Raw genomic sequence first — 27,722 nt, forward strand, 5'->3', positions numbered from 1 at the left:
ACCTACCACATAGCTTTTATTAATGATTAATAAAGTGCTTGTGCATGATGCAGTTTCCTCTAATATTGAAATGCAGCAATCTGTTTGCAAGGTGTGCAATAAAATTGCTCACAAACAGCAAACTGACTAAGTCTCCATAAGCTCAGACTATTGCTTACTTCCTGGAAGATCCCTGAGTTCACGTACATCGCAAGCAGCGCGTTTCACTTTGAATTCTTGTACACCTACAAATTATAGATTGTATATATTATATATAATTATATCTGAAATACATATCAAAAAGGACAAGATCACTGAAGGGTTGCCATTGTTCCTGTTGAACAGAATCACATTGTATCATAAGCAATCATGTACCCCAAAGGAAAAAAAAAAAAAGGAAAAAAAACACGACGAAACACCCAATACACTCTAGATCCTAAAAAGGAGCCACTGTTAGATGATCTACCAATCTGAGCATTCTCAACAGCCACGTATATTTCTGTGACAGATTCATGGGAAATCCATGCCTCACTGGAGCTCACATGTTTCCCCGGAGCCAGCATTTGGGTTTTGGTTCTTGATTCAAAGCTCAGTCAAGCAGACTGAAATCTTTCTTCTGACTTCAAAGGGCACTGTTTCTGTCTCTGGATGAGCAGACAGATTACCCAAGTTTACAAGATTTCTAAGAGATTTCCACCACACACAGCAAAGAAGCAAAGATGAAAGAGAAGAGGTACGCACCCACGAACAGAGCAAAATAGGCATGTCAGACATACATATGCATTGGTAACCACATTGTTTGCAAAGTTATTAAAACACCTTTGCTTCTATCATCATCATCAAGTCAATACAAGTGTTCTGGTCAGTTAACTGTATCTCATCTGAGACATGCACATGCAGCATATTTGGGAAGTGAGACTCCTCAGACAGCTGTAGAGCAATAAATTTAGCTTAAGTTTCAGGTTATGTTTTGCTAGTCTTATTATGTCACCTCCCAAAAACCCAAATAGTATAAAGTAGCACTACTGTTAGGTGTTGCACCAGAACAGCACTGAAAGAGGTTCTCACCTCAAGATACTTCAAAGTAAAGTATGGATCAGAACATTTAGGTTGGAAAAGACCTTCAAGATCATCAAGTCCCACCATTAACCCAGGACTGCCAAGTCCACCAATAAACCATGTCACTAAGCTCCCCACCTATGTGTTTTTTAAACACCTCCAAAGATGGCAATTCCACCACCTCCCTGGGCAGCCATTGGGTGGAGAAGTTTTTCCCAACACCCAACCTAAACCTCCCCGGCACAGACTGAGGCCGTCTCCTCTTGCCCTGTCACTTGTCACCTGGGAGAAGAGACCGACCCCCCTGCCTACACCCTCCTGTCAGGCAGCTGCAGGGAGCCACAAGGTGCCCCCGAGCCTCCTCCTCTCCCGGCTGACCCCCCCCAGTTCCCCCAGCCGCTCCCCACCAGCCTTGTGCCCCAGCCCCGGCACCAGCCCCCTGCCTGTCTCTGGACACGCTGCAGCCCCTCTGCGTCCCCCTGGCAGTGAGGGGCCCAACCTGAACACAGGAGTCGAGGGGCGGCCTCGCCAGTGCCCAGTGCAGGGGGACAGCACTGCCCTGGCCCTGCTGGCCACGCTGTTCCCGGCACCAGCCAGGATGCTGCTGGCCTCCTTGGCCACCTGGGCACACGGGGGGCTCATGCCCAGCCGGCTGCCGACCAGCCCCCCCAGGCCCTTTCCCCCCAGGCAGTTCCCAGCCCCCTGCCCCCAGCCCGCAGCGCTGCGGGGGCTGGTGTGACCCACGGGCAGGACCCGGCACTGAGCCTGGTTGACCCTCACACAACTGGCCTGGGCCCATCGCTCCAGCCTGCCCAGACCCCCCTGCAGAGCCTCCTGCCCTCCCGCAGATCAACGCTCCCCCCAGCTGGGGGTCACCTGTGAACTTGGTGAGGGGGCACTCGGTCCCCTCATCCAGATCGTCGATTAAGATATGAAACAGAACTGGCTCCAGTACTGAGGCCCTGGGGACCCGCCAGCCAGATGTTAACTCCATTCCCCACCACTCTTCGGGCTTGGCCACCCAGCCAGCTTTTAACCCAGCACAGAGCACACCCACACAAGCCATGAGCAGCCACTGTCTCCAGGAGGATGCTGTGGGAGACTGTCAAAGGCTTTACTAACATGAAGTCCAACACAAAGCTTTACTTACAGGAAGTTCATATAATAAGCAAAATACAGGAAAAGAAGGAGTACCTTTGGCAACACACATGTTAATACAAGCTGCACGTCTAAGAGATGAAGCCACCCTGCAGCTGTAGTTACAAGACATTCAACCATGACGGCTTTCCTAGGCACAAAGTTAACTACTTTTAAAAGCTTAAGGCTGCAGCTACTTCTAGATAGTTCAGGTCTATAGGTAGGAAAACGAGCTCATTAAATAGCTTTTCACATGTCAGAACAACTACAGAAGTCCAGGCAGCTATACTACTGTATGGGCAAGAACATCATAGCTTTTCCTGGGGATAAGCCTCAAGGTTTTTCAGGCAGCTGAGAGCCTAGAATAAAATATCCATAATTTTTTAAAAGCTCTTTGTATATTTCAGCATGACTGCAATCTTCCTACATGATGTCTTTCAAGATATTAATCTTTATACAGAATCACAGAATGGTCTGTTTGGATGAGTCTAGTCTGCTCAAAGGAGGGTCAACTATACCATGTCGCTCAGAGCCTTGCCAGTCAGGTTTTGACTATTTACACAACCAAAGTACAGCCACGTATGAATGATCAAATTATTAGCCTTGCATCGATTCCCAACAAAGCAATACATTGAACAGTAATATTCCAGAAGTTTATTAGAGTATGACCATCTGTTAATAAAACTTGAGCAGTTGTTCATAAAACACTTGTACCACTGAGCTACAGCATACATATAAACTGTCCTGACAGTAAGACAGACTCTGTGGCATTATAGCTTTTCTCACTAGCAAAAAACTTTGTTAGCTTTCAGCCTTCTATTTGTGTTTTTTTTCTACATAGATCTGCAGTTTTTAAACACTCCCTTAGTCACTGTAGCCAACACAAAGTGGTCAAGCCCAAACATCACCCATAGTCATCCCTTTGTCCAATAAATCTGCCTTCAGCCAACAGAGAGAACCTCCTTACAGCTGTGTTGAAAAGAATAGAGCAACTCTTATACAACTACAGTAGAGGAAGGCCTTTTCATTCTCATTCCTTTGACCTGCTTGCCTCATGCAGTGCTTCAGTAACTTGACCTTTGAACAACAGGTACCTTCAATGAGGTGCTGGCAGTTTAACTGCCACGACTCTCCCTTTCCTGAAAAGAACAGCCACTGACACCTTCATTCTCCTCTGTACTTGACTTTCACAGATTTTCAGAACATGCATGGCATGAACCTCAAGGAAATGCAAGCGTGACAAGCAAAGGAGCAGCAAAGGGCTTGACATGTCCCTAATGCTGGGCATTTGCTTGGACTTAATCAGAACAGCTTCTTGCAGAATAGGGCTAGAAAATATTGCTGGAATAAGGCTAATAATACATCTATTTCAGCTTAACTCCTTGGAGTTTGCTGCCTCCTTGTAACATTCATGGGCTCCCAAAATACAAGAATAGGATGAAAAAGGCTCAAATCTTCAATAAAATAAAATATATGAATGTTACAGTCTTTAGATAATGCTACAGCACCTATTTACAGCAAATTGGTTTTAGGTCTTAGTAAAGACAAGAGTCTTCAAACACAAAGACTGGACCATTCATTAAATCCTCTCCTTTACATGAGTTTTAACTGACAACTGTGACAGCTGGAAAGATATTTTTTTTTTAATCAGATTAGACACAAGTAATGCCAAAAAGGAAGAGAGGGTATCGTGTACCACAGTAAGAACACACAGACTGCTCATTTATTGTATTTTTAATTTATTTTACTTTACATTTAAATCTTAGTGAAGATAAACAAATACATGAAAAAATCACAATTGCCTTTTTCCCTACTATGCCAAACTCAGGCCTTTGAACTTTTGTGCTCTGTTTAAAGGGACACAAAAGAAATGTTTCTACACAACAAAGATTCCTTTCTGGTTACAAATATATTTCAAAATGCTAACTTTTTCCAGCTTGTATATGCCAGTTCGCCTTTCTTCTTCCTACCCACCCCACTTCACGCTGCTTAATTCTGGTATTTCATTTAGTAATGAACTGTCAACAAACTGGCTAGTTGGGGTTCTTCTGCACATCTCCACTACAATTTTGTATATTGCTGTCCATAATACTACAGGGTTTAACTCCATTTAAAACAATTTTGTAAGGGAGGGTTCCTCTTCATCTTTGCAAATGCTTTACATATATTCCTTTTAATGAGGGATCACATGAGAACGGCCAAACCAGCCCTCTTGGCATGATCAAAACACAGATGCAAAGCATTCAGTTTGCCAGGCACTGTTTAGGCTGGCAGGGCAGATCAGTGTTTGTAGCCAACCACTGACTAATCAATGTTTCCTTTCACGCAGCCTCCAATCCTTCCTCCAGCTTTAGATGGGTGAGCAAGCAAGAAGTCCAAGATAACACAGTCGACAGGCCTGGGCACGCAGCACCTGGGAACAAGAGACACCTTTCCTTTTCTCCAACCTATATTTACAGAAGAATCATTAAACCCATGTCATTCTGTGTGGGTAAGAATGTGACTCTAGGGCCAGTAATAATGGGAGATATTATTCCTCACCTAATTTGGAGCACAAGCATGAGTGGAGGTAGAAGCCAAAAGGAAAGCAGTGCAGGAGCTGTGTCACTGCCTTACGGCAGTGGTTCTGCAACACACACGGGTGTGGAAAGCAGAGCCCAGATGAGTGCAATGTACTACCAACAGGACAGAGAAACTACAAATGAGTGAGCAAGGTCAGCCCTGCAGGTCTGACCTCACACTCATTCATCCCCAAAGCTGCTTCTGACTTCAAACACAGTATTTAATAGCATTGCACTTGCCATGCAACTACACTGTAAGGCTGGCTGATTAGGACCGCTACTGCAACTGTCTGTGACCCACTCAATTTGTGGATGAACACTGCACGCTTAACAGACATGGGACTAGCACCAGAGGAAGGAATCGTGAATTTACAACTGACAATAACATTTTACTACAGACTGACAAAGACTGTCTGGGAACCCAACCATGACATTCTCTGCTATACTCCAACTATAATCCTGTTTTAGGAAATAACTCAAAGCAAGCCAACTCCAACCCAGATTCCTCTACCATAATTCCAAACACCACAGCACAGTTCTCATTTAACCTACTCCCTCTCCTTTCTGTCCCAACTATCTGGAGATGCTTCAGGTTGTTTCTAGAATATCTGCAAGTTACCTAGCCTCAAACACCCTGCCAAAGCTATGTACCTTCCCACCCAGAGACAGCTGATCAGCAGCCATCCCCCAAGAGCCCAGTTATTCATTCTCACAGAGCACTTACCAAAATAGTAACTCTGACCCTACAGCTTCAACTGTCCCCCTCTCCCCTTGCCTTCAGACCTTTTATTTTTCCCTTCTGTTTTCCACCTACCCTTATCTGTCTCTGCTTGCTTTCTCCATTATATTTTCCTTCCACCATTAAAAGAGATGCTACATAACTTATGGGCTGATATTGCCCCCCTCACAGATGGCTCACAGATGGCTCAAGTGCAGCAGAATTACACTTCATCTGAATAAGGTAATCTTAGAAGTACTCTGAGCACATTCCTATTGTCAATAATGAAGAAAAGACACCAACTGATGGCAAGAGGTTCATGTTGAACTGACTGCAAACACAGCAGGTCCTGCTCTACATACCATAGCACTTGGAACATGTTTAACTTCTTCCCTGCATAAAGCATTTGAGCCTTGGCTGGGACAGCAAGCTCACTAGAGCACAGCCTTATGCTGTCCAGAACTGGAGGCACGAACCCAAGCAGCTCTGGAGCAGACAATGGGGTAGAAGCCCTTGACTCCTGTGACAGAGGGAGGCAGAAGCAGAAGCCACAGAACCTTTTCAAGAACAAGAGGAAGCTAAATAGTCCTTTCCCAAGATGAGGTGGTTAAGGACAATCCATACATTCCAGAGATCAAGTCTTTCCCTGCACACCAAATAGTAGAATCAAAAATTATTACTGAAGAACACAGTAAACCAAGGCAAAGCTACAATCATGATAATTTGTTTGAGGCTGACTTAATTCAACACCCAATAAAAGAAGGACACTAAATAAAAGCAAGTTTCAGTAGTTCATTTTCTCAATAATTGGGTAAAGTGGTCAGACAGCATTGCTATTTATTTTTAGCCAAAGTGAACTCTAAAAGAAAGCAGCACATGTACACAGAGTGGGTAGTACAATTTTCAACAATCCCATGCTGCTTTTTTAGGTTAATTGTAGCATTCAGCGAATACAGTAATTTTACAGCTGTTTAAAGCAGATCCTGCTTTATAACTTTTAAAGTTGTCCCACCCAAATTTTGTTCTTGCACACATGCAGTCCAGAGCACATGGGAGCACAGTGATTTCAGTGGAATGTATCCCAGCAATCTTTCCATTCCAGACCTCCACATAGCTTTTTATACTTTAAAAACTGTTGAACGGGAGCCTACTACTTAGAACATTGGGCATTAAAAAGAAGTGCCAAGCCTTAATTAGCATAGTGGCTAGATTAAGACTTGAGATTTTATAGTACAACATACCTAACTGCCTCATCATTTTGAGATTTATGGAACAACGACTACACCACAGGCCAAAAAGCAGAAATTTACATAAGAACTGCAAACTTTTCAACCCCTGCATGACAGTACAACAAATAGGCATTTCCAGAAATACTAGAGAAATACCAGAAGTTAGAGCTGGCAATTAGCATTGGGAAATCCCAGGCTGTCTTGGCTCTGCTTTTGACAATAGCTACTTTTTCTGCTGAACTGCACAGCCAATTTTAAATTTTAAAAGTTATTTTACTATTTTAATCATTCAGTATTGAATATATTTGGAAAAAAATGTAAATTCTAATCTTTGTCTTATCCAATCAACAAGCTAGCAATTAGAAGAAAATTGGTCTGTTGCCAAATTGCAAGATAGGTTTTTCAACTGATCTTCAATACTCAAACGGTCCTAAAAGTTTTCAGGTTTTGCCCAGAGATAAAAATCAGAGAATGAAAATCCAGCACCATCACAGCCTTCACACAATATGCCTTTTCTAGAGTAACAAGAACACAAAAACAAATCTACCTAAATAGATCACCTAGGTTCCTATAACATCGTAGTATCAAAGAGCTAGGGATCTAGGGATTTAAATGTGTGTAGGTGCCTAAAAAAGTTGATCAGCATCTTGTCATAGCAGACAAAACATGTTTAGACAGGCTTAGTATCTTTGCCTGTTTGAAAATCCACTCACCCCTAATGCACCCGGTTAAGATTCAAGACGCTTTTGAAGTCAGGCCACAATAACTGGATACTACGGAAAACACTCCAATCTCAAGTATTAGTAAGAAGTCTAGTAAGATATTAGTAGCATTGTTTTTGTTTTAACAGGTTTATTTCAAACTCTGCTTTTCCAAGCAAAACCAGTGAAAGTCTTCTGTCTTACTAGGTAGAGATGCTCGCTCTCCACCATATGAATAAACAACAGATAGTTTATAAACAAATTCAAGCTCTGAAGTGGTAGCTCCCAAAATTACCAAACCAACTTTTTCAAGTGTTACATGTAATAGTCTCTTGCAACAATTCAACTCATCCTCTTAGGTTGTCAGCTTTTAGATGTTACTAATAGTAGGTTTTGAGTTTGATAATAGGGACCTGAGGAAAAAGTGGAGAAAATACAGCTTCTCAGACATAAGAGGCTAGTCACTTTGGCAAGACTTAAGTGCAATTTCTGTTTTGCCTACAGACTCTTGAAGTGTGCACAACCACTACTTAGCTTCCAGTCCCTGCATTTGCTCCCGCCTAGGCATACTGTTCACAGATTTCTAGTCTACAAGCCTCCTCCTGTAACTATATGTGACAATTTAACAATACACATTTGTGACAATGATAAATCTCATTCACTCCAAATACGCATGTTCACAGGCAACATTCACCGCAAGAAAAGACTTCACAGCTGTTAAGTGTGTCAAGGAAAAAAAAATCCTCCAGTTAATGGAGTTGCCTGCACGTACAGAGTGAATCAGGTGAGATGCAAGGGAACTGAGCAGCAAAAGCATGAAGTGAGGAGGCACTCTCCCACCTAAGAGTCATGCTCCCATCTCTCAGCTGTGAACTATATTGATTTTGTTATATATCAGAATTAGTAGGCTTATTTACTTGTGTTCTTGCAACTCCTGTGCTGGCACGCCCACCCCTGTGCTTTTAGGCCAATAATCTCAAGGTGTGATTTGACAATGCAAAGCCTTGCAACAACTGCAGAAAGGGATGTCCTGCTGCTCCTCCTACTTTCACCATTCCTCTCAGGGCCGACCCTACAGTGAGACAGAGCAGGGAGTTAACCAGCTAAAACTCACCCCACAAAAGTAATTTTCCATCACTTTATGTCCCTGAACTGGCTCACCACAGGGTCAGATACCCTCAAGACTAGAAGAGCAGAGATGAAAGAAGTGGGAGGAGGGTGCTAGATTGGTATAGTTATTGCACTGAAGCAAAACTCCACAGCAGGGATACAGAAACATATTTATGAATATCAGCCATTGTGCCCACTTTCAATTCAGCTACTTCAGAACAGCCTAGAGAGCTTCGATACATCAGTGAAGTTTCCTGCGTGGTCTCTATTCTAGCATAGAGTTTTTTGTTATCAGCCTTACTGCAGAAGAAGTGTCTGTGGAACTCCTGTTTCTCAGGCACACCTTGAAGACTTATTCCTACTCCTCCCTCTCTTCCTATTTTTTTATGCTAACAGTGAGACTACAGAGAACAGTACTGTTCCTTACCCCAAGATACCTTCAGGTCTAAAAAACAACAAATTAAAGATTTAATCCAGAAAGAAACACAAAGGAAGTGGGATGAGAAAAAAGAATCCCTCCACCCCTGCTGACTTTACCCTTATCTTCAATCCAAAAGCAGTTACTGTATCTTATAAATTGAGATACAAATAAGACTAATTCCAATTAAAACCACCTCCTCTTCCTCCTCCTCACAAATTATAGCTGAGAGCAGCTTCTGGAAACTAAAAAGAAGTAAAATTTCCTTGTATCTTGCACAAAATATAGAACAGCTCCTGTTGACTGTTTTGAATTATGCCCTTCAAGTTTGGCTTCAAAACAGAGCAAACCAGACTGTCACAGATTTAGACTACTGTGCTCTTAAGAGTTGCATATCTAAATTTTAGGTTATCTGAAAAATCCTTTCTGGTCAAGTTTGTCTCAGGCCAGTAGACAGCACCAGTATCAAAACAGCAATTACTTTCAGACTCCACTTGGTTTTGGGGAAAGGCATAAGTGAGTTATCAAGGATAGATATGAAGGAATAAATGAACCAGTGCAATTTATAACAGTGGGTGGACTTGCTACAGCAAGATCTAGTTGCATCACGCATGTCATAGCCTTTGCTCTACAGCAGCAGCTCAGCCAACTAGTATAAAAGTGTGAATGAAGTCATCCTAACACACAGGCACACCTCAATTCCATAATACCAAGTATGTTCATATATTAGCCAAGGGACTGTTCTCATTACTCAAGCAGATGCCTATAAAAAATTTTACTGGTGTAGGTGAACTCAAAATAGCAACTGCTGCTACTCATTGCAAGAGAAGCAACAATGTCTGACCACAAAATTCTAGCAGTTCAAAACTGAATGGCATATTCAGTTAGATGAGACACCAGACGTTATTTTTATTTGTTGTGAAGTGGCACAAGACACTTGCCACTGGTTGATTCAGTCCAGTGGCTAACAAAAGCCTAACACGGCTTAAGCAGTTAGAAGTGTTTCCCTCTCCTCCCAAAGGTTGGTTGACATATTTATCTTGCTTATAGAGGTAGCCTTTTTAGAAAAAGGTCTTGCTAAATTGAAGGAGTAGAGTGCTGCTAGGAAGCCAATACAGCAGCTGCACTAAGTGCTAACACATAGCTCAAAAGACTCTCTAACCAGTAACAAGCACATCTGTAGATTACACCACCAGACCTTCTCTATCTTCTTCACAGCTGCTGAAGTGCATTACAACTTGGCTAAAGAAACCACTCCAATGGTGTGCTGTAAGACCATCTCTACGTAAAAGCACAGCCTGAGGGCAGTGTGTAATTTTATTCCTGAACATCAAAACTTCTGAAGAAGGTCCATTTTCAAACTTAAAGCGTCTTCACCAAATATGGCTGCTCTAGGACGCTGTGTGAATCTGGCCATGACAAACAACAATACGCCACTTCTTTCAAAGCAGCACACAAATTTAAGATGAAGGATGGAAGATTATGTAACTCTTCACAGATCATGAAGATTTGTTACAAATTCCACACAAAATCTGGAAAGACAATTAAACACAAAGTCACCTATTTCACACCTGGTCACCGCACTATCAAATAAGAATTTAACATTAGTGTGTGACAAAATGTTGGAGTGAGTAGCAGTAAAAAGACGAGAACAGGACTGGACTACAGCAGTTCTGCTCCAGTGAAAGTATGCTTACTAAACAAGCTGAAGCTTGGGTCTCTACCAACAGTACTACTACTACTACTAGCAAGAGGCAATATATGATGTGCAGCCTAACGTTTTTCTAAATGCAGTTCTGAAGAGTCTCCTGTAGGACCTCTATATGTATGTCTGTCACCCTCACTGCTCAAGCCTCATATCCAACTCTGCTGTTATACTAGAACTGATAAGCCACAGCTGCCCTAACTACACAGCTGGTTCCTGTATTCTTGCTGACAAAGAAACCTTGCCACAGACTGCAGCGACATTTTGTTAAGTGCTCAAACACCACACTGATAAGAATGGTGTTATGCTTAGACAGAAATGTGATTGGGTACTAGGCTTAACCCTATACCTGGAACAAAGTCTCAACCTGGGCACCAGCACAACCTAACAGAAGTTCTGCAGACCCCACACATGTACAGGACTCAGGGGGAGCAAGGCGGTGAAATACTACTAGTTTGCATAACAGAAATTTGCACTCCAAACAGAAACAGCCTACTCCATACCATAGTCAGCTGTTGCCTTTGTGTTTGTAGAAAGGTTTTCTTCTCTGTAATTCATTAACCTACAACCTTATCAAGGTGGGAGTGAAGAACTTGTTTCCAGAATGGGAACCAGCAGTCAAACTGCAAAAATACTTACGTCACTCTTCCTGAACTTTGCTTTTAAGCTCTTCATGCTGATCACATTCAACCTTCCAAACCTTTGAGGAGCTTTTTATCCTTCTTCAATATCTAAACAAAAAAAGAAAGAAAAATAAGATTCCAACTTGATACCATTCTGTTCACTGGCAGCCAAGTCTGAATTGAATTTGCATACCTGTAACACCCTTTGAGGATTTAGCCCTCAAGCTCTAAGAAAGATTAACAGCCAGCTAAGGGAAAGTTTGTTTCTCCAAACTTAAAAACAAGCCTAAGTCTGACCACAGAAAAATAGAGAAAATCTTTACCAAAAATTCAAGTGTGTATCATGTTACACTAGCTACCTCTTAGCATAATTAGATCACCAACACGTTCATACATGTAGCAATTTCTCTGCCCACTGCCTAATTTTAACATCATCATCAGGGCAGCCATTTATAAAGTGGGAAAAGCAGAAATAAGTATGCAAAGTCATCCATTAAAACTTCACTATCCTACAGCCATGGGTCTGCACTGAGTAGCTGAAGTTGTATGCACAAGTCTAACCACTAACCAAACTCAAAATTATACTTATTATACTTAAAAATTATACTTAAACCATACATGACATACCAGGACAGCTCAACACAACACAGCAGATAGAACCACCTGAGCAAGGACAAAGGCTGTCACTGGAAGAATTGTTTTATACTCTTCCCGGTAAGAAACTATATGTGTATTCCTGGAGTCATAGCTGCTTTTAATTTGGCAATGTACTATCACAGTCATGTTCCCCCTTCCTCCCTTTCAAGCACAGAAACGCAGCAGTTACACAAACATATACAACTAATGTTACAGACAAGCTGCAAGCTCTCACAGAGGAACAGGGAGCCTAGAGCAGTTTCCTACAGACAGCTTCTGTGTACCACATACTACCAATCCAAGGGAAATGTATCAGCAAACAGCATTAAAGTAGGATGGCAATGGGCTTTTGCCTAGAGCACAGCAGAAAAACTTAACGAAAGAGCAGCATACATCTAGACCGGCCAAAGCCATCTATGCAAAAATGTTTCAAATTACTAGTTTTACAGTGTGCTTACTGGAATAGCCAGTCACTCTCTTCTACAAGTTTTAGCTGCTCTACAAATTCCTTCTGAAGGAACAGTTTAAAGTAAAGGATGTTCAGCTGTATAAACTTCCTCCTTCCACCCTAGAAAAAAAGAAAAAGGAGAAAAAAATATTACAAGTCTAGCCAGATAAATAAATAACTGAAATGAGGGCTGGAGCATGAATTCAAATAGGTCATGCAAGGTCATTAATGTTTCACATCACTCTTAAGAAAGAGCAGATTAGTTTGAGAAGCAAAGTGAAATTCAGTTGTTTCATAAAAGAAAGTCTCATTATTATGAAACAAGTTGCTATGTTCTACATGATCACTCTATGAAGAGTTTTAAAATGCAACTACACAGTATACTCTTGGTAGAATATATATGAATGCTTCCACAAAATACAACACCAAGTACCATTCAGGAATAGCAATTAGTGCTAGTATATATGTCATTTAGTTCAACCCCATATTTATCTGAGAGCCATTTAAGACAAACACAAGTATATTTCTTCAAAAAACCCCAAACAACCAAAAAAACTCCATACACTATATATACATAAATACCCTTCCCCACAGAACACACACCTCCAGTAGGTAATCTGAATGGGGTAATTCTGTAGGCTGTTAAAATATCATTAAATCTAATTAAATGACTCAAGTCTAATTAAACAGTCATTTTGAAGTCATACCAGATTCCTGACTGCTTTCATGTATATGAACGAGGGGTTTCTTTCATAGTTCTTGCTTTTCATCTCAGAGAGAATGGGCTTGTGGCATTTTAATTCTTTAGTGTGCAAAAGGAAAAGAAAAAATATTTTGCCGAGGCTTTTCACTCCCTGACTTAAGTGACAATTTCTTAGCTTTTTCCTGGGCTAAACAGAGTGTTTGTAAAATAGTAACCCAAAAAAAACCCAAAACAGAAACAAACAAAAAGGCAAGTTTTGAACAACCAAAAAGAAGGAATTCTTTTAGGTTGCCCTGAGAGAAACATACCACTTCCGCTACACCTCCTCAAACTTTGGAGAAAGTGTTTAAATTGCACAACAGCTGTCACAACATGCACTGGAAAGGACTCGACAAGAGCCTGATAGTCTCCTAAATCATTCTCTAGCAACACCAAGGATGATGACCATTGCAAAGACCAGAAATGCCAGGGTATAGACAAGACAAATGCCATTACACCTACCTGGCCTTCTTTACATACCATGCTAGAGGTATGTTAAAAAAAAAATATATATATAGAAAGAAAGAAAATGGAGGGCAAAACCCCAAACTGTTTTTAAAACTTCTGGGAAATACAAAACACCACCACATTTTAAAGGAACTTTAAAAGCTGAGAAACATCATACATCCCACAAAATCCAAAACTTAACACAACTTTTTATTTTAAGACTAAGAACAGGTAAAGTTTATTTAAGTAGACCAGTTAATAAAATACAAAGAAATCCTGAGAATGCGGAATTGAAAACAAGAAAACTTTCCTCATAATACAGATTGCCAAAAAATTGTCTACTATAGGCAGTCTTTCCTCTTCCCACCCCCTCATCATTTTTGGCTCCCATAAATGAAAGATTTGTTATAGCTCCCATGGAAGATAAAGTACTGAACGCCAGGGCTATGGGGGAGATGACAACTCCTTGTAGGTATATGCATAAAAGAGCTGCAAAGCTGGATTCTCTTCTGTAAGAAACCTTTAACAAGAGTCTAATTAACAAGCTCTGCAAGCACTCCTAATACACTACTTTTCCCCCTTTTGAGGAAGGAAGAAGGGAGGTGAGCTGTGTTTGTGTTAGAAGCCAACTTATTTTTCCCACAGGATACTTCACCTCTTGCGTAAGTGCATTTTATACATTGAATGTGAAACTCAAGTCCTCAGTGTAATTAAAAAAGCACACACAAGCACACAAAAGCAGCATTACCAAGTTTAGTGTGTGTCACATCTCAATTTTTTCCGTAAGAGATAGCTAAACACAAACATTAAGACTGCAGCTTGTGCATTGCAATGCCCATAATCCTTCAGCTGTAGAGATAAAAACCCATGAAGTGATGAGGGCTGCCTTTTCCTAGCACTGTTTAAAGGAGGAAGTCACCCCTCAAAGGGTGCAATTATTGGAACTGATGCAAAAAAAAAAAAGGTCAGTATCCTGATTCAGCAGAGCTTTATGACAAATGTTCATTTGCCAGAGTAGGGATAAAGGAAGTACCATTAATACAATCCTGTTTTGTAACAGGAAATCACTGCTAGAAATTCACTAGGGAGCATCAAGACATCTCAAAAAAGTATTTCTGCAATGAATCACAGGTATTAACGAGAAATTTCTACGAGCAGTGGCATTTTTCCACTTCCAGAACAAATGTGATAATAAATACTAAGCACTGCCATTTCGCAGCTGCAGCAAGTTAGCTGTAGAGAAGTGCTTAACCTCAAGGATTCTCAAAAGCTAACGCAAGTCACATGCTTTTAACCATTAGCTCCAAAATTAAGTATCTAGTCCTCATCTTCCTTCAACTTAATGTTAAACAATTGTTTTCAGGAATACAAGCCACACTAAACATCCTTAGGTTGGTGGTAAACCTACCTAGAAGGAAGAAGCAACGCTGAAGTGGTGGTAATCTTTGGCCTCAATAATTTCATTGAAACTGTGTTTTAACACACAATACAGTCTTTAGGTTTAAATATAGAAAACAGATTAGGGTAATATCCCCCATTGATTTACAGTGAGATTCATGCAAACCACAGTAAACAACAACACTGCCATATTTGTTTCCTTTCATTAAATTGCATTAAAATCAGAGCAAGGCCTTTCAAACAATGTTAAATTAACTCCTTGAATGGCCGAAGATCCAGTGATACAACAGTAAAACAGCTTTAGCTTTATTAAGCAAAACTACCAGTTTACAGTAAAACTGCACACTATGCACACTGTTCATGCTAATGAGTTACCCTTTATTGGTAAGTGCAGAATTCAGTTAATTTAGGTGTCAAAAATCTTGCACCTCTTTCAGAATACCCTGAGAAGCCTCCATCTCAGACAGTGCTCTTCTGCATCAAAGCATGATTCATGACATCAACTAATTTCCCCTTCCCCTCCCAAAAATACTTTAATGCAGTTTTTTAACCTTGTGAGGTTACAGAAAAGAACTAAAGACTCCATGCAAGATCTGGCAACATAAGAAGAAAAAAAAAAAATCAAACAAAGGTCTGCAAGAATACCATTGCCACCATACACTTACATCTCCTTTGTGTGAATACATCTACAGCCACAGGGGAAAATAAAGGGGCTTCAGAAGCACCTTCTCCCAAAGTACACACCACCATTTATTCTCTGGATAATTACTTTCTGAATCACAAGAGCCTCTGCAGCAGCCAGCACTGCAGAGCAGCCAGAGGCATCCACACTACTAGCATCCCTTCTGCTGCCCACATTCAGTACCCAACTTCTCAAACGCTTCACGTGCCTAAGCTCCCCTGACCTACTATCCAATACCAAGAACATGCCCAAACCTGAGCATCTCCTTAGCATTGCCAAAGCCACAGGACCACCTGGAGGCATTAGCCATTGCCCAGCCTCTTTAGTTGCTTGCATATAACCGCAGCAAGCCCATGATGTCTTAAAAAAAATTCCACCAAACACTTCATCTCTGACTACCTTCTCATTTCCACCCAGCCGAGCATGTTCTTCTATTTCTCAGGCCAAAGCAGAAAAGCCTGTATGAAGTGACCAAAAGCAACTGGAACATTTCCCCACTCTGTAACAGCACAGTTCAGTTTTTCCATCTTGAGTAACCCATCCTCCTATCATAGGAAAAGTCAAATGGAACAGAATTTTTTTAAACTTAATGTCACCTATAAAGCCAAATAATCCTTGGGTTGGTTAATCTGCTATTACTTACTAACGAAAACACACTGAAAAATGCACTGAGAAGCCCAAGCACTACACAAGAGTGGGAGTGATATATATACAGTTAATCCCGCTCTAAACAGAATCAAGACATCAAAGATAGCAAAGGCCTTGAGTAACAGTACAATCCCTCTATCTGTTCACAAATCACTGGCAAGGATGTGCTGAACTGTACAAATTTAAGCATTTGAGCCCAAAAGTTACAGCTCTGTAGATAACGCATCAGTAACAAATCTACAGCTGTTGCTCCCCACTCCAGAATGCTTTGCATCAACTCTCTACTCAAACTTCCTTTCAATATTCAGAATTTGCACAAGTTAAGACAATTTTTAATGGATTCAGCTGAAGCAGTACCAGCCTCTGTGGATGTTATACAGCCACTACAAACTCAGGCAAGAGTGTCAGTATGTGCAGTTTGTTACAGCATTTTCAGAAACAGTTCTAGACAGTTAGGCGAAATGTTGCATCAACAAGACCTTAGACGCAGTGAATTACAGGAGAAGATTAGAAGAAAATCAAAATGTGACATTGCCCTGATTTGTTTACTTGGCATATTAGACAGCACTCCAGGCAAAATTCTAGCTCAAGTGAAGTCCAGGCAAATTTGTCATTCAACCATTACACACAACTTTACTCTGGTCTTACTCCAGTTCTTTTGTCTGAAAGTATCTGTCAACACACATCCAGCTCACTGAAAAGCACAGTGAAAGAGACAAGACCCGCTGCATGGACTGGGATATATCACTACTCTTCTCTGCTTTCAATTTCCCCATCTCTAAAACAGAAACACACCCCACCCACCCCCAATCCCCTTGTGTGCCCCTCAGTTTTGAGGCCATATTCTCTGGTTTGATCATACATAAGATACATTGCAGTCCTGAAGACTTTTCCATGTTCAGTGCTTAGTACAACAGAGCTAGATTGGAATTGAAGCATCCAGTTACAACTAGAAATAGAGAAAAATTATGCAGACTCCCACTTGTAAAATGCCAGTTCTTAAATGAGAAGCCCACATGGATAACAACAGCTAATACTTGCTTATATTTCCTCCCTTCTTAATTATTCTATATCAACCATTCAACTAGATGCTCCTCAGAATGGGCAAACGTGACAATCCATACAGATGCAACGTTAAATCTATTACTTTAGGGATTAATATTTTGAAATAGCCCTAAGGCAGAACAATCATCTGTTAAGGCAGGAGTTAGGAAGACAGGAACATCAATTTAACTTCTCTAAGACACTGCCAAGCCCCACTCCCATAAACTCTGCCCTTACGCTTTTGAAAGGTCTTGGAAGGGCATCCTGCTGAAAACTCCTATAATCTAGAAATACTTTCAGAGACTGTGCTGATAACATGGCTCCCCTATTCAGCTTCCAAGTTTCTGGGTAGGGAAAGTATTTTAGCTGGCAAACATTAGAAAGCTGGTACCTTTCTAAACATTACCCAAAAATGGAAAAAGAGTTGGGTGTGTTTCCACTCAACAACAACAAAGGAAACAACAACAACAGAAGTACTAGGAATTCAGGTATTTTCTATCCTGGAAAACTATCAATGCTATAAACAAGCGGAACATCAGCAAGATTAACACCCACATCTTAGCAGTAAGTAAGTGATTTTTAACTGATTTGATTCAAGTTGCTGAAACTTATATTCAATAGCAGCAGCACTGGATGCTGTACAAATATTAGAGAAGATCATCACATGTTTATGGAACTTCTCCTAGCCTTCAGAGACCTACCAAGCTTCACATCTCCCTTGGAGTTATCATGCTGGTGTCTCAGGCAAGTCCTTGTAAACAAGGCCATCAGAAAGCACTCGCCTGTCAAACTCCCTAGAGACATTGCATGGTGTCCCAGTACCTTTGGGAATCCAGACATCTGCAATAATCAACAACAGCTCCCTGCCTCTTGGCCATTATGAGGAAGGAAGTGGAACATCCTCAGCTACTGAATATACAGTCACAGACTAACCAACATACAAATTCTTTTTCTATCGTAATGACTGAATAAACTCAGCTCTCCACTTTAGACATCCCAGCCCTCCCACCCCCCGCCATAGATTTAGGTGAAAAAAACCCACACATCTTATTTTACAGTATTTTGAATACCACTGATGGCTTCCAGGCACAAATGCAAAAGGAGGCTATGGTAGCTTTAGAAAAAATACGTAAGTTATTACAGCATTCATCTAATAATGCAAGACCAGCCTGCAGAGGAAGGACTTGAGTCAAGATGTAACACTTCCCAGACAAACGTACCATCCATTACGCTGGAGGTTTTCTCCTTCAGAGATGGTCTCAAGTTCAGCACATTGACTACAACCATCACCTCCAAGCATTACTGGCCATCCCATTCTGGATCTCAACACAAGGGAAGGATGCTTTCTTTCACTGCTATGTACTCTAACTACAGCAGCCCTCAGCAAGTACCTAGACTGTTAGCTAGTCCTAAGTGCCAGTGGACATCTTCAGTTGTTTCCACACTACACCAGACTTGCATTTGTCTCTGGTCGTTTGACTCTGATAAGCTCTGCTCTAATGTATTACCTGAATTACAGCTATTTGCACTACTTTCTCTGTACCCTAAAAGCAAATTGTTAGATGACCCCCAAGATGTAAGAAGCAGCAAGGACTGACATCTCTGAAAACAAGCCCCAAGCCACCTCAAATGCAGAGCTATTATTGCATTCACAGGCACCTAGACAGCAACTCCAAGGAATGCAAGCAAGTGAACAGGCTTCTCAGGCATGAAGCATGCACACAGCAGGAGGGCCAGTTACTTGAATCTATAGCCCCAGAAGATGTTATGGATTGCTACGCCCACACCTTGGGATTTTCAGTAGTCCACTGTCTCAGTCGCTAAGCAAGGCTCTAAAAGCTTCAAACTGATTTGTTCTAGTTTTGCTTGGTTTTTCTCCGTAGTTATTTCCAGCATTATCCCTGTGCAAAAAGAACAAGCCCATAATCAGCTCTTAAAAGGAATGTGATTAGGTTATTGTTGCAGTAGAATTTAGAAATTGCCAACATCTCACACAAGGCTAAGTTCTTAATGTTTTTCCAAGCACTGCTTCCCTCTCAGAAGAGGCACAACCTCCTTAACAGAGAGGGGTAGAAGAAAAGTAACACCGTCAGGAACATATAAAAAAAGAAAGGCATGAGGCAAGCGAGTGAACCCTCTTGTGAAACGCTTACATCGCTTCATGAGATGAGTAGCCTTCCGCCTAACTTCTTCTCCGCTTGATGTTATCCTTCTCTTGGTTCGGGAAAGGAAAACGGAGGGGGTAGCATTTTATTGCTTTGCTAGCAGATGCACTCTTGGAAGAGGGAACAGCACAGGGCCAATGTTTTTAGAGACTGGAATGACAGACGTCTGCTACTGCATAGTGACTTACTGGCACTGAACTTGGCTTCAACTCGAGAGAAACCCTGAGCTCATACCAAGCCTCGTTCTATTCAAATGCTCTTTCAGTCTGGTTCATATGGCTGTTATGCAATTCTTCTATTAGTAAATAAAATCTCATTGACAGCTTTCCATGAGTGCCCAAGACAAGAGCCAAGCAGGTCACTGATAGATATTTACCAAATTCATTAACTTCTAGTTAATCAAGGACATCAGAAGGCCTTTCAAAAATGACGTTATGTGTAGTTTATGGCGTTTGATTTTTATTTTTTTTTAATAACACACACTAACCTGCAACCCACTGGAAGAAAGAAGACACTACAGCTTCTCCTAAAGTGGCACTAGACTGCAAGTGTTTTCTATCAGTTCTGTAATAAGCATGCTCACACTCACTATAGGAACAAACGGGAGAATTTGTTAAGATTCTGCAATGCTGATAAAGCAGAATTTAACTAGTCTTCTCAGGGAGAAACTTAAGAATGTCACAAGTGGCAACAGCAGACTGCGGAAGGCTTGTGCTGCCAAACGCTGTGCAAGAGAAAGCCAAACCCTTCGCGTGCTTTTTTGGAAGTCAGGAGCACAAGTTCCTGGTTAAACTCGATGCGATTCATAAAGCAGACTATTTAACTTTTTCAATCAGCTACAGAAAATTCTGATGCTTCAGGCCCCGCGGCCGGGGGCAGGCGCAGTCCCCGGCCGTGCTGGCGGGGCAGGAGGGGACGCAGCGGAGCCGCTCCAGCTGCCGCCCGCCGGGGAGCCGGCAGCCGGCCCGCCCGCCCCCGAGCTCCCCAGAGCGCCCTGGGGACGACCCCCCGCACCACCGCCGAGAGGCCACCGTCCCTGGGGCCACCATTTCTGTCGGAGCGAGGCAATCCGAGGGTCCCCCCACCGCGGGCGGGTTTAACTCCCGTCGGGGCCCCCCGGGGGAGGGGGCGCGGCGGCGGCACTGCTGCCCCCGGGGCTCAACCCGACCCGCGCTGTCGGCGAGCGGGCGACCCCCGCCCTGAGGCGACGGGGACGGCCCTCGCGGCACCGCTCGGCGCTGCGGGACCCGCCGAGACCCACCGGCGGGCGGGCGGGCGGGGGTGCGGGAAGGCGAAGCGGCACTGGGCTGACCGTGCCGGGGTGCTCCCACTCGCCCCCGCGGGCAGCTGTCACGCCCCGCCACGCACCGGGAAGAGCGGAAAAAACCCCATAAAACTATAAACAAAGTAAATAAACAGCCAAGCGGCAGCGACTCACGGGCTGCGCGCCCCCGCGATGCTCTCCACTCGCCTACACCGGCGAAACGGGGCTCTCCGGCAGCGCCGGAGGGAGAGAAGGGAGAAGTTTCCTCCAGTTGCGCCCCGCACCGGGATTCTCTCCTCAGGCTCCGCCGGCGAAGCGGCGCCCGGCGGCAGCAGCCCCCCGCGACCGGTGGCGGAGGCGGGGGCAGGTGGGCGCCGCACACAAAGCCCTTATTCACAACGCCCGCCGCCGCCGTGCGTGCCTGCACGCAACCCCCACCCCCCCTCACACACCGCCCGGTGCCGAGCCGCGCTCACCTCATGGAGCGAACGCGTCCCGCTACGACCGTGCCCGCCGCCGGCAGCCGCGCACCCGTCCGCGCCGCTGCTGCAGGGAGGGCGGGGCGGCGCCGCCGCGCGCCCCGGGACACTCGGCCGCTCCGCGCGGATAGGGCGGAGGGGGGGGGGCGTGGCATCACTCCGCGGCCACGTGACGGCGGGGAGCCGGAGCCCCGCGCTCGCGGAGGGGGGGGGTCACGTGGCGGCGGCGAGCGCAGCCCCCCACCCCCACCCCCCGTCTGTGGCGCGGGGCTGGGCTCTCGCCATGAGGAGCGGGTCCGTGAGGGGAAGGGCGGGAAACGTGGAGTCGTCACCCAGCGTGCTGTTGGTGGAGTTCACCCCTGCTCCTTGAAGGGTATGTGGGGAGGAGGGGGTGCCAGATCCTCTCTGCCTCTGGACGCCTGCTGGCCTCCTCAGGAGAAAGTTGGGGGGTGGTGGTGGCAAAAAATACATCAATTTTTTAAAGGAGTGCAAATGCTTCAGCACATGAAAGAAGTCCAGCACTTCAGTTCTCACCAAAGTTTCCCCGTGTGTCAGGTTCCCCTTTCTCAGACCTCTTAGGTAGGAAGGACTGCTTGAGGAGAAAGAGAAGGGAGGTACTTCTTGTTTAATATCTGCATTAATGACCAGTCTAGTGTTTGGTTGTACAGGACTTTAAAGGCTGGGGCTTTACAGCTGTGTCAAGGTTGTGCTTCACTGGGTATGCTCCACAAGTCTCTTTTCATTGTAAGCCAAACCGGTCTTCTCAAAGTTGAACCTCTAGAGCACCCTTTCTTGAGTCTCCCAGCAAGCTGGTGGCAAACCACCTTGGTACATTGCTAAAAAAAATCACAGTTGCCTTCACCTGTGCAAGGAACTGAACACTGACTGTCTGCAAATTGTCCTTTGAGTGAGTTGGTGAGCCTCTGCGTACTGTCCCAGCACGACAGTCCTGTTAGAGCTGCTAGTCATCATCCCATCGTGCCATGCCCATCTACCGGTCTCACTCACCACAACCGTGTCCCAGCCTCAGAAACTCTCCTTCAATCTCTGTGATCACTCTTATCTTCTCTGTTCTCAACCATATACACACCTTCTAAAGTGGCAAACAGTGCAGGGAGGAAATGAGCACTTCAAAACTTCAGGTCATTATTGTAATAGTGACAAGTATTGTTATTAAACAAATACACTTGGTTATCACCAGAAGCATACTTTCCTCTGCTAATCTGCAGTCCTTACCTTGGCTAATTTGTTTCGCATGTGTTTTACTTTTGAGAATAGCCATCACTGTGCCAGGACTGTTTCCTCTCTTTTTTTCTTATAAAAGAGACAAACAAATGTTAATCTAATATAGCTAATGCTGAGAATTTAATTTGCACAAGACCGGTAAACCCAGGAAAATTAAACTTTCCCTGCAATGCTAGCTCAGCAGCTACAAAACACGTTGCAATTGTTACATAATTATTTTAAATTCCAGTGATTTTTAAAAGCCAAATATGTGTGTACAGTATGGCTAGAAAGTCACCTGCCTACCTCTTCCAACCAGCAAAATTCTGTGTAATCATGTGTGACTAACATGAAAATGATTTACTATGCAAGTACTATCTCTTTCATTTTGGGTAGTTTGACCATGTAGAATTTTTATTTCCATTCTCAATGCCAGCATATCGTAAAGATGGGGTTTGGGTATGTTTATATGGGTTGATCACATATAATGACACATGAATAACAAACAGTACATTTTGGCTATGTCATTATAAAATAGTCCATTCTTGAGAACTGGGAAATGCCGTATTTACTAGTTTTCAGAGAAGTAGTTCATCGTCTTGTAAACTGTGGGCCAGGCTAAAGGCTTTGGGCTTTGTCATGGCAGCTAGTTTAAATGCATTTGCTGATTTGGGCTGGGATGGAGTTAATTTTCTTCATAGTAGCTGCTGTGGGGCTGTGTTCTGGATTTGTGCTGAGGAAAGTGTTGATAACACAGGGATCTTTCAGTTACAGTTGAGCCATGCTTATAGAGCATCAAGGCCTTTTCTGCTTCTCACACCATCCCACCAAACGAACAGGCTGGAGGTCCACAAGAAGCTGGGAGGAAACGCAGCCGGGACAGCTGACCCCAACTGACCACAAGGATCTTCCAGACCATATGACCTCATGCTCAGCATATAAAGCTGGGGGAATAAGAAGGAAAGGGGGGATGTTCGGCATTATGGTATTTGTCTTCTCAAGCAACCATCACACATGATGGAGCCCTGCTTTCCTGGAGATGGCTAAACATCAGCCTGCTGATGCGAGGTAGTGAATGAATTCCTTGTGTTACTTTGCTTGCGTGCGTGCCTTTTGCTTTACCTATTAAACTCTTTAACTCAACCCACGAGTTTCATCGCTTTCACTCTTCTGTGATTCTCTCCCTCATCCCAACATGGGGGGAGTGAGCGAGCAGCTTAGTTGCCAGCCAGCGTTAAACCAAGACAATGCATTAAACCAACCTCATGGGTCTGACAGGACCTGATTGCCCTCTAGGTTAGTCTTCTTGCATGGAAAACTGTCTTTTGGTGTCTTCTGAGCCGCCTTTTGGGTCCATCTCCAAGAGCAGGGCATTGCCTGTCATTAAAAACACGCCTATGTAATTTTGTGGCCGAAGCCTCTGCAGGCAGACCACAAGATTAGGAGTCAGGATATCTCAGCTCTATTTCTAATTTTGCCCTCAGTGTGCTGTATGACTCCATGATACTCATGTTTTTGCATCTGTGCTTCTACTAGGTATCTATGGGGCGAGAAGAACTCTTTGAGAGTTTTATTAAATGCTCAGCGTGAGCCAACAGAAGTTACTAGTAAAACTGAAAGAACCTCATCTGCAAGAGGCAGAAGGTGGAGTACCTCCAATCAAGCAGCTTCTCTCAAAATCAAAGTACTAGCATGTTGACAGTATAACGCCTTTCCATTCCTTAGTACAACAGACATGAGGTGAGGATGGGAGAGGAAGAGATAATCCTCTTTGGCTGTCTTCTGGAAACGCTGGGGGGTTGCAGCCAGTTTTGACTTTGAGCAGCTGCCGATGGTGAGGATGTAATAAAACCACCCACACATTCCTAACTACTTCTCCAGAAGAGAAAGGCCTACAAGTGGCTTAAAGAGAAGTCTTTAATCACAGCTTATCACTCTGTTGCACTGTCTTGATAGCATCTGCTAATTAGCTTGACATTGGTGGTTTTTTTCTGCTGCTTCTGGCTAGTTGTTATTTTTTTTATATATTTTTTTTTCTGCTGCTGCTGGCTACTGCCTTCTGCAGAACACAAAGCACTGGTCACATCTTCACTAAGAAACAATTTGCAAAGGAAATCACCCTCCTGAGCTTGCTGATCGCTTCCCTGCTATCCTTCAAGCAGCTTAAACCTGTTCTATGAGTTATAATTGCCACATTCTCTCTTCCCTTGTTGGACTTGTTCTGGTCTGATTATTTCCAATATGAATATAGTTTGTTTTGCTAATCCTGCCTGTTATTTTCTGCTGAAGGACAATTTAAATAAAGTTTGTGTTTAGATTTTGAGACATAATTTTGTTCACGGGCTGTTCTTTGCCTACAGTAAATTTATTTTTTTTTAACTTTTTGCAGCAGATGCACCCCATAAATGCAGGAATCTCTGTGGTAACAAGTGGGAGAGTTAAAAAGTGTTATTTATATCTGCTCCCACTGGAGCACTTTCTTTTTTCAATAACTTGTTACCACAGAAAGGAGGTGCTTGATGCCTCTTCACAATATGGCATGTTTCAGAAAACTTGGTTGGGAATTTTTCTCCTTTACTGTTTCTGTGCTGTTTGTGTAGCAACAGCAGCGGGCCTGATGGTCATGATAGGAAAATACTAAAAACTGAAGAAAGTCAACAATGGCAGCTGCTCAGATAGGGCTCTTTACTGAGGCAAAATCTTAGAGAGGAAAGCCTGCCTAGGGACTTCTTTTACTTTGGATTGATCTTTCAAAAGCTGAAGGAAAAATCCAGTAATGGTTGCAGGGAATTGTCTAGGTTGTTTCAGCTTTCACTTGCTAGATGAGTATTCCTTCTGCCTCCACCAACCTTCCTTCTTCCTCATGGTTTTTACATCTACACACTCTTCTTCACACCTTTCTGCATGGAATCCCAGTCTATAATTTGTTTGGTCTCTTCACAGTCCCAGGTGACATTTCTAGGGAAGCTCCAGAAAAAAACAGTTGTTTTGCTCTTGTGACTCTTCCTGCACCACAAGGCCCAGCTTTGCCATGGCCACAAGAGACACTATGAGGCTGAGCCACCTTCAACTGGGCCCCATAAATCTGAATATTCCTCCTCTGCCACAGGAACAGAAATCAGGAGCTGAAGGAGTAGGCCAGGCCAGTCACTCTTGCAAAATCCTTCAGGGATTTCGCAACAGAGATCAGCTGGACCTTGGGGAGCCTGCCTCAGACAGAAGCCTTACCTGGGTGGGACTGAACAGATCAGTTCCAGTTAGGAAAGAGAACAGTCCTCCAGAAATGTAGCTTACTCTTCTCTCCCTATGACAGGGAAGGCATTACCTACTGCTGCATATAATTTTCATTTTAGTTTGTAGCTACTGGGATATACAAAAGGAATTAATGCAATTCCTTTTGACTACAAAGACCAAAAATCATCATCTTTTTTCCTTTCACTTTCTCACATTATTACAGAAATCTGTGCTTGCATGTTAGTGTCTTTGATATGAATGTGCTTTCTGTAAGTTTAACCAGGAGAAAAATAATTGCTTGGCCTTTTCACTAACATCCAGTGTAAAATAAGTTTATCTTGTATGTCCTCCCTGTGGCAACCAGAGCTTGGAGCTGCAAGGAAGTGGGCTTGGTGATCTAATGCAACTTTCCTACAGAGAGTCACCTTCAGAATTATTCCATAACATATTTAATTCTTAAATTATTTTAAAAGCACAAGTCCATGAAAACAACAGAAGTGGATTACCCACTACTTACACAGATTGTGCCTGAAATAGCAGTGCGTCTATGTGAATAATTTAAAAAGGATAAAGTGCCTCATTTCTTCTTACAGAAAAGCTCAGCAAGCAGAAAGGCAACTGTCCAAATAGGCAAGAAGACATTTGGAGGTAAAGAACAAAGCTTTGTTAAAAGCCTATCCCTGAACCATCAGGGCATATTTCAGGTCTCTGTATCATGAATGGATTGTTGTTGTGTAGCATCCTCTGCTTTATTTTTCTAATAAGAATGCTTCATTCTGACCTGCACAGCCACTCCTGCACAGCACCTTGGGAATTCTGTGCATTTTGGTTTGCTCACGTTTTCTCCACTCTTCCATAAGTGAGTGGAAGATTTTCTCTCTGCTTGGCCCCACAGATACAGCTGGGGACCAAGATCACTCCAGAGAAAATCCTTTGCTTCCTAGCCCCTCCACAACCTAGAGGCCTCCCTGAAATCTTGAAGGTTGAAACTTCTCAAAAGCCTGATGGGAACATCTGTGTGAGGCCACCAGACTACCAGAGGCCAAGCAGAGCACACCTTGTGGAAAGCTGCTTTCCGCCCCCTGCAAATATAAAGGATTCTTTGAAGGCACACCACTGAAAGTCCTGAAATGCCAGTTCCCAAGAACAACCAAGAAGTAGATTATGCTAATCTGAGGATCACTAAAGAGTAAAATCCCTCGTTTTCAATTACATGAGAGAGCACCTTGTGATTATGTTGTAATAGCACAGAAGTCAAAGCAATTCCCACAGGAAGAGGCAGTTACATGCCACATAATGCAGGGAGTTGCTTTGTCTCTATTCTCACTCTAAGGTTTCTATTCCATTCAGAATCTGTAAATCAATTTCCTCTTCCCATTCAAACCCAAGAAATTCACATTCCTGCATATTTTATATGACTATTTGCATTACAGAGAAGCCAAGCACCTTGCAATGGGATTTCAAACTGCTTATTTTTTTGCCTTTGCTTCTTAGAAGTTTTCTTCATGTACATGGCCTCTGCAAGCTGAAACTTCAGTTCTCTCCCATGCTATATTCCCACAGCACAATTTCTGTGGCTGATTTTTTTGCAGAGGTGTAAAATCCCCTGTGCATTCTATCTTTGTTGTCACTCTTCCAGCTATTGGAAAGGAAGTTTCCTTACATCTCCAGAAGAACCAAATCTCACTGTATCAGTGATCTGTTTTGTTTTTTAAAATGCTTCCTCTGATACAGAGACTTTCAGACTGTATTTTTCCTTCTATGAGTCTTCATCTACCTTGAGGCTTTAGGATCTTTCTTTTGTATGTATAAATCAAAATCTGTTAAAAAAAGGAAGGAAATCCCAAGATTTCTTTCCACTGTATCACTATAATCAAACTAGCGATTTGTTTGGGTCTGATTCATATTTGCATGCAAAGCCCCCTGCCTCTGTTGGGGTTAGTGTAAATGAGTGTCAGACCTTCCTTTTTGCTTCTCAGAAATGGCTATAGCATTTGTCCTGGATCACAAGAAAAAATATCAAAGGGTTGGAAAGTGGGATGAGATCCAAGGTTAAGACTGTGATTTAGTG

General features: G+C 43.0%; 1 protein-coding gene and 1 long non-coding RNA gene across 4 annotated transcripts in view; one reads left to right on the plus strand and one right to left on the minus strand.

Annotated features, from left to right (window-relative positions):
* The window catches only part of RAI14 (retinoic acid induced 14), an 87,294-nt gene extending 65,979 nt beyond the window's left edge, over positions 1-21,315 (minus strand). The window contains exons 1-3 of one of the 3 annotated variants that reach the window (XM_056324774.1): positions 21,191-21,281; positions 12,335-12,444; positions 11,257-11,348 (exon numbers count right to left, since the gene is read on the minus strand). In XM_056324774.1, coding sequence (XP_056180749.1) covers positions 11,257-11,292 — 36 coding nt within the window. In that variant the 5' untranslated portion in view covers positions 11,293-11,348; positions 12,335-12,444; positions 21,191-21,281. Of the gene's footprint in view, positions 1-11,256; positions 11,349-12,334; positions 12,445-20,888; positions 21,016-21,190 lie in introns of those variants that run through there. The other 2 variants (XM_056324773.1, XM_056324775.1) reach the window with 2 other exon arrangements.
* Positions 21,316-21,389: 74 nt separating this feature from the next.
* On the plus strand, positions 21,390-24,734 carry LOC130142579 (uncharacterized). Its single transcript, XR_008819454.1, has 3 exons — positions 21,390-21,566; positions 23,186-23,485; positions 23,954-24,734. It is a non-coding gene; the product is annotated as an uncharacterized LOC130142579 (long non-coding RNA).
* The last annotated feature ends 2,988 nt before the right edge of the window (positions 24,735-27,722 follow it).

Source organism: Falco biarmicus, chromosome Z (genome assembly GCF_023638135.1).
Source record: "Falco biarmicus isolate bFalBia1 chromosome Z, bFalBia1.pri, whole genome shotgun sequence".
NCBI lineage: Eukaryota > Metazoa > Chordata > Aves > Falconiformes > Falconidae > Falco > Falco biarmicus.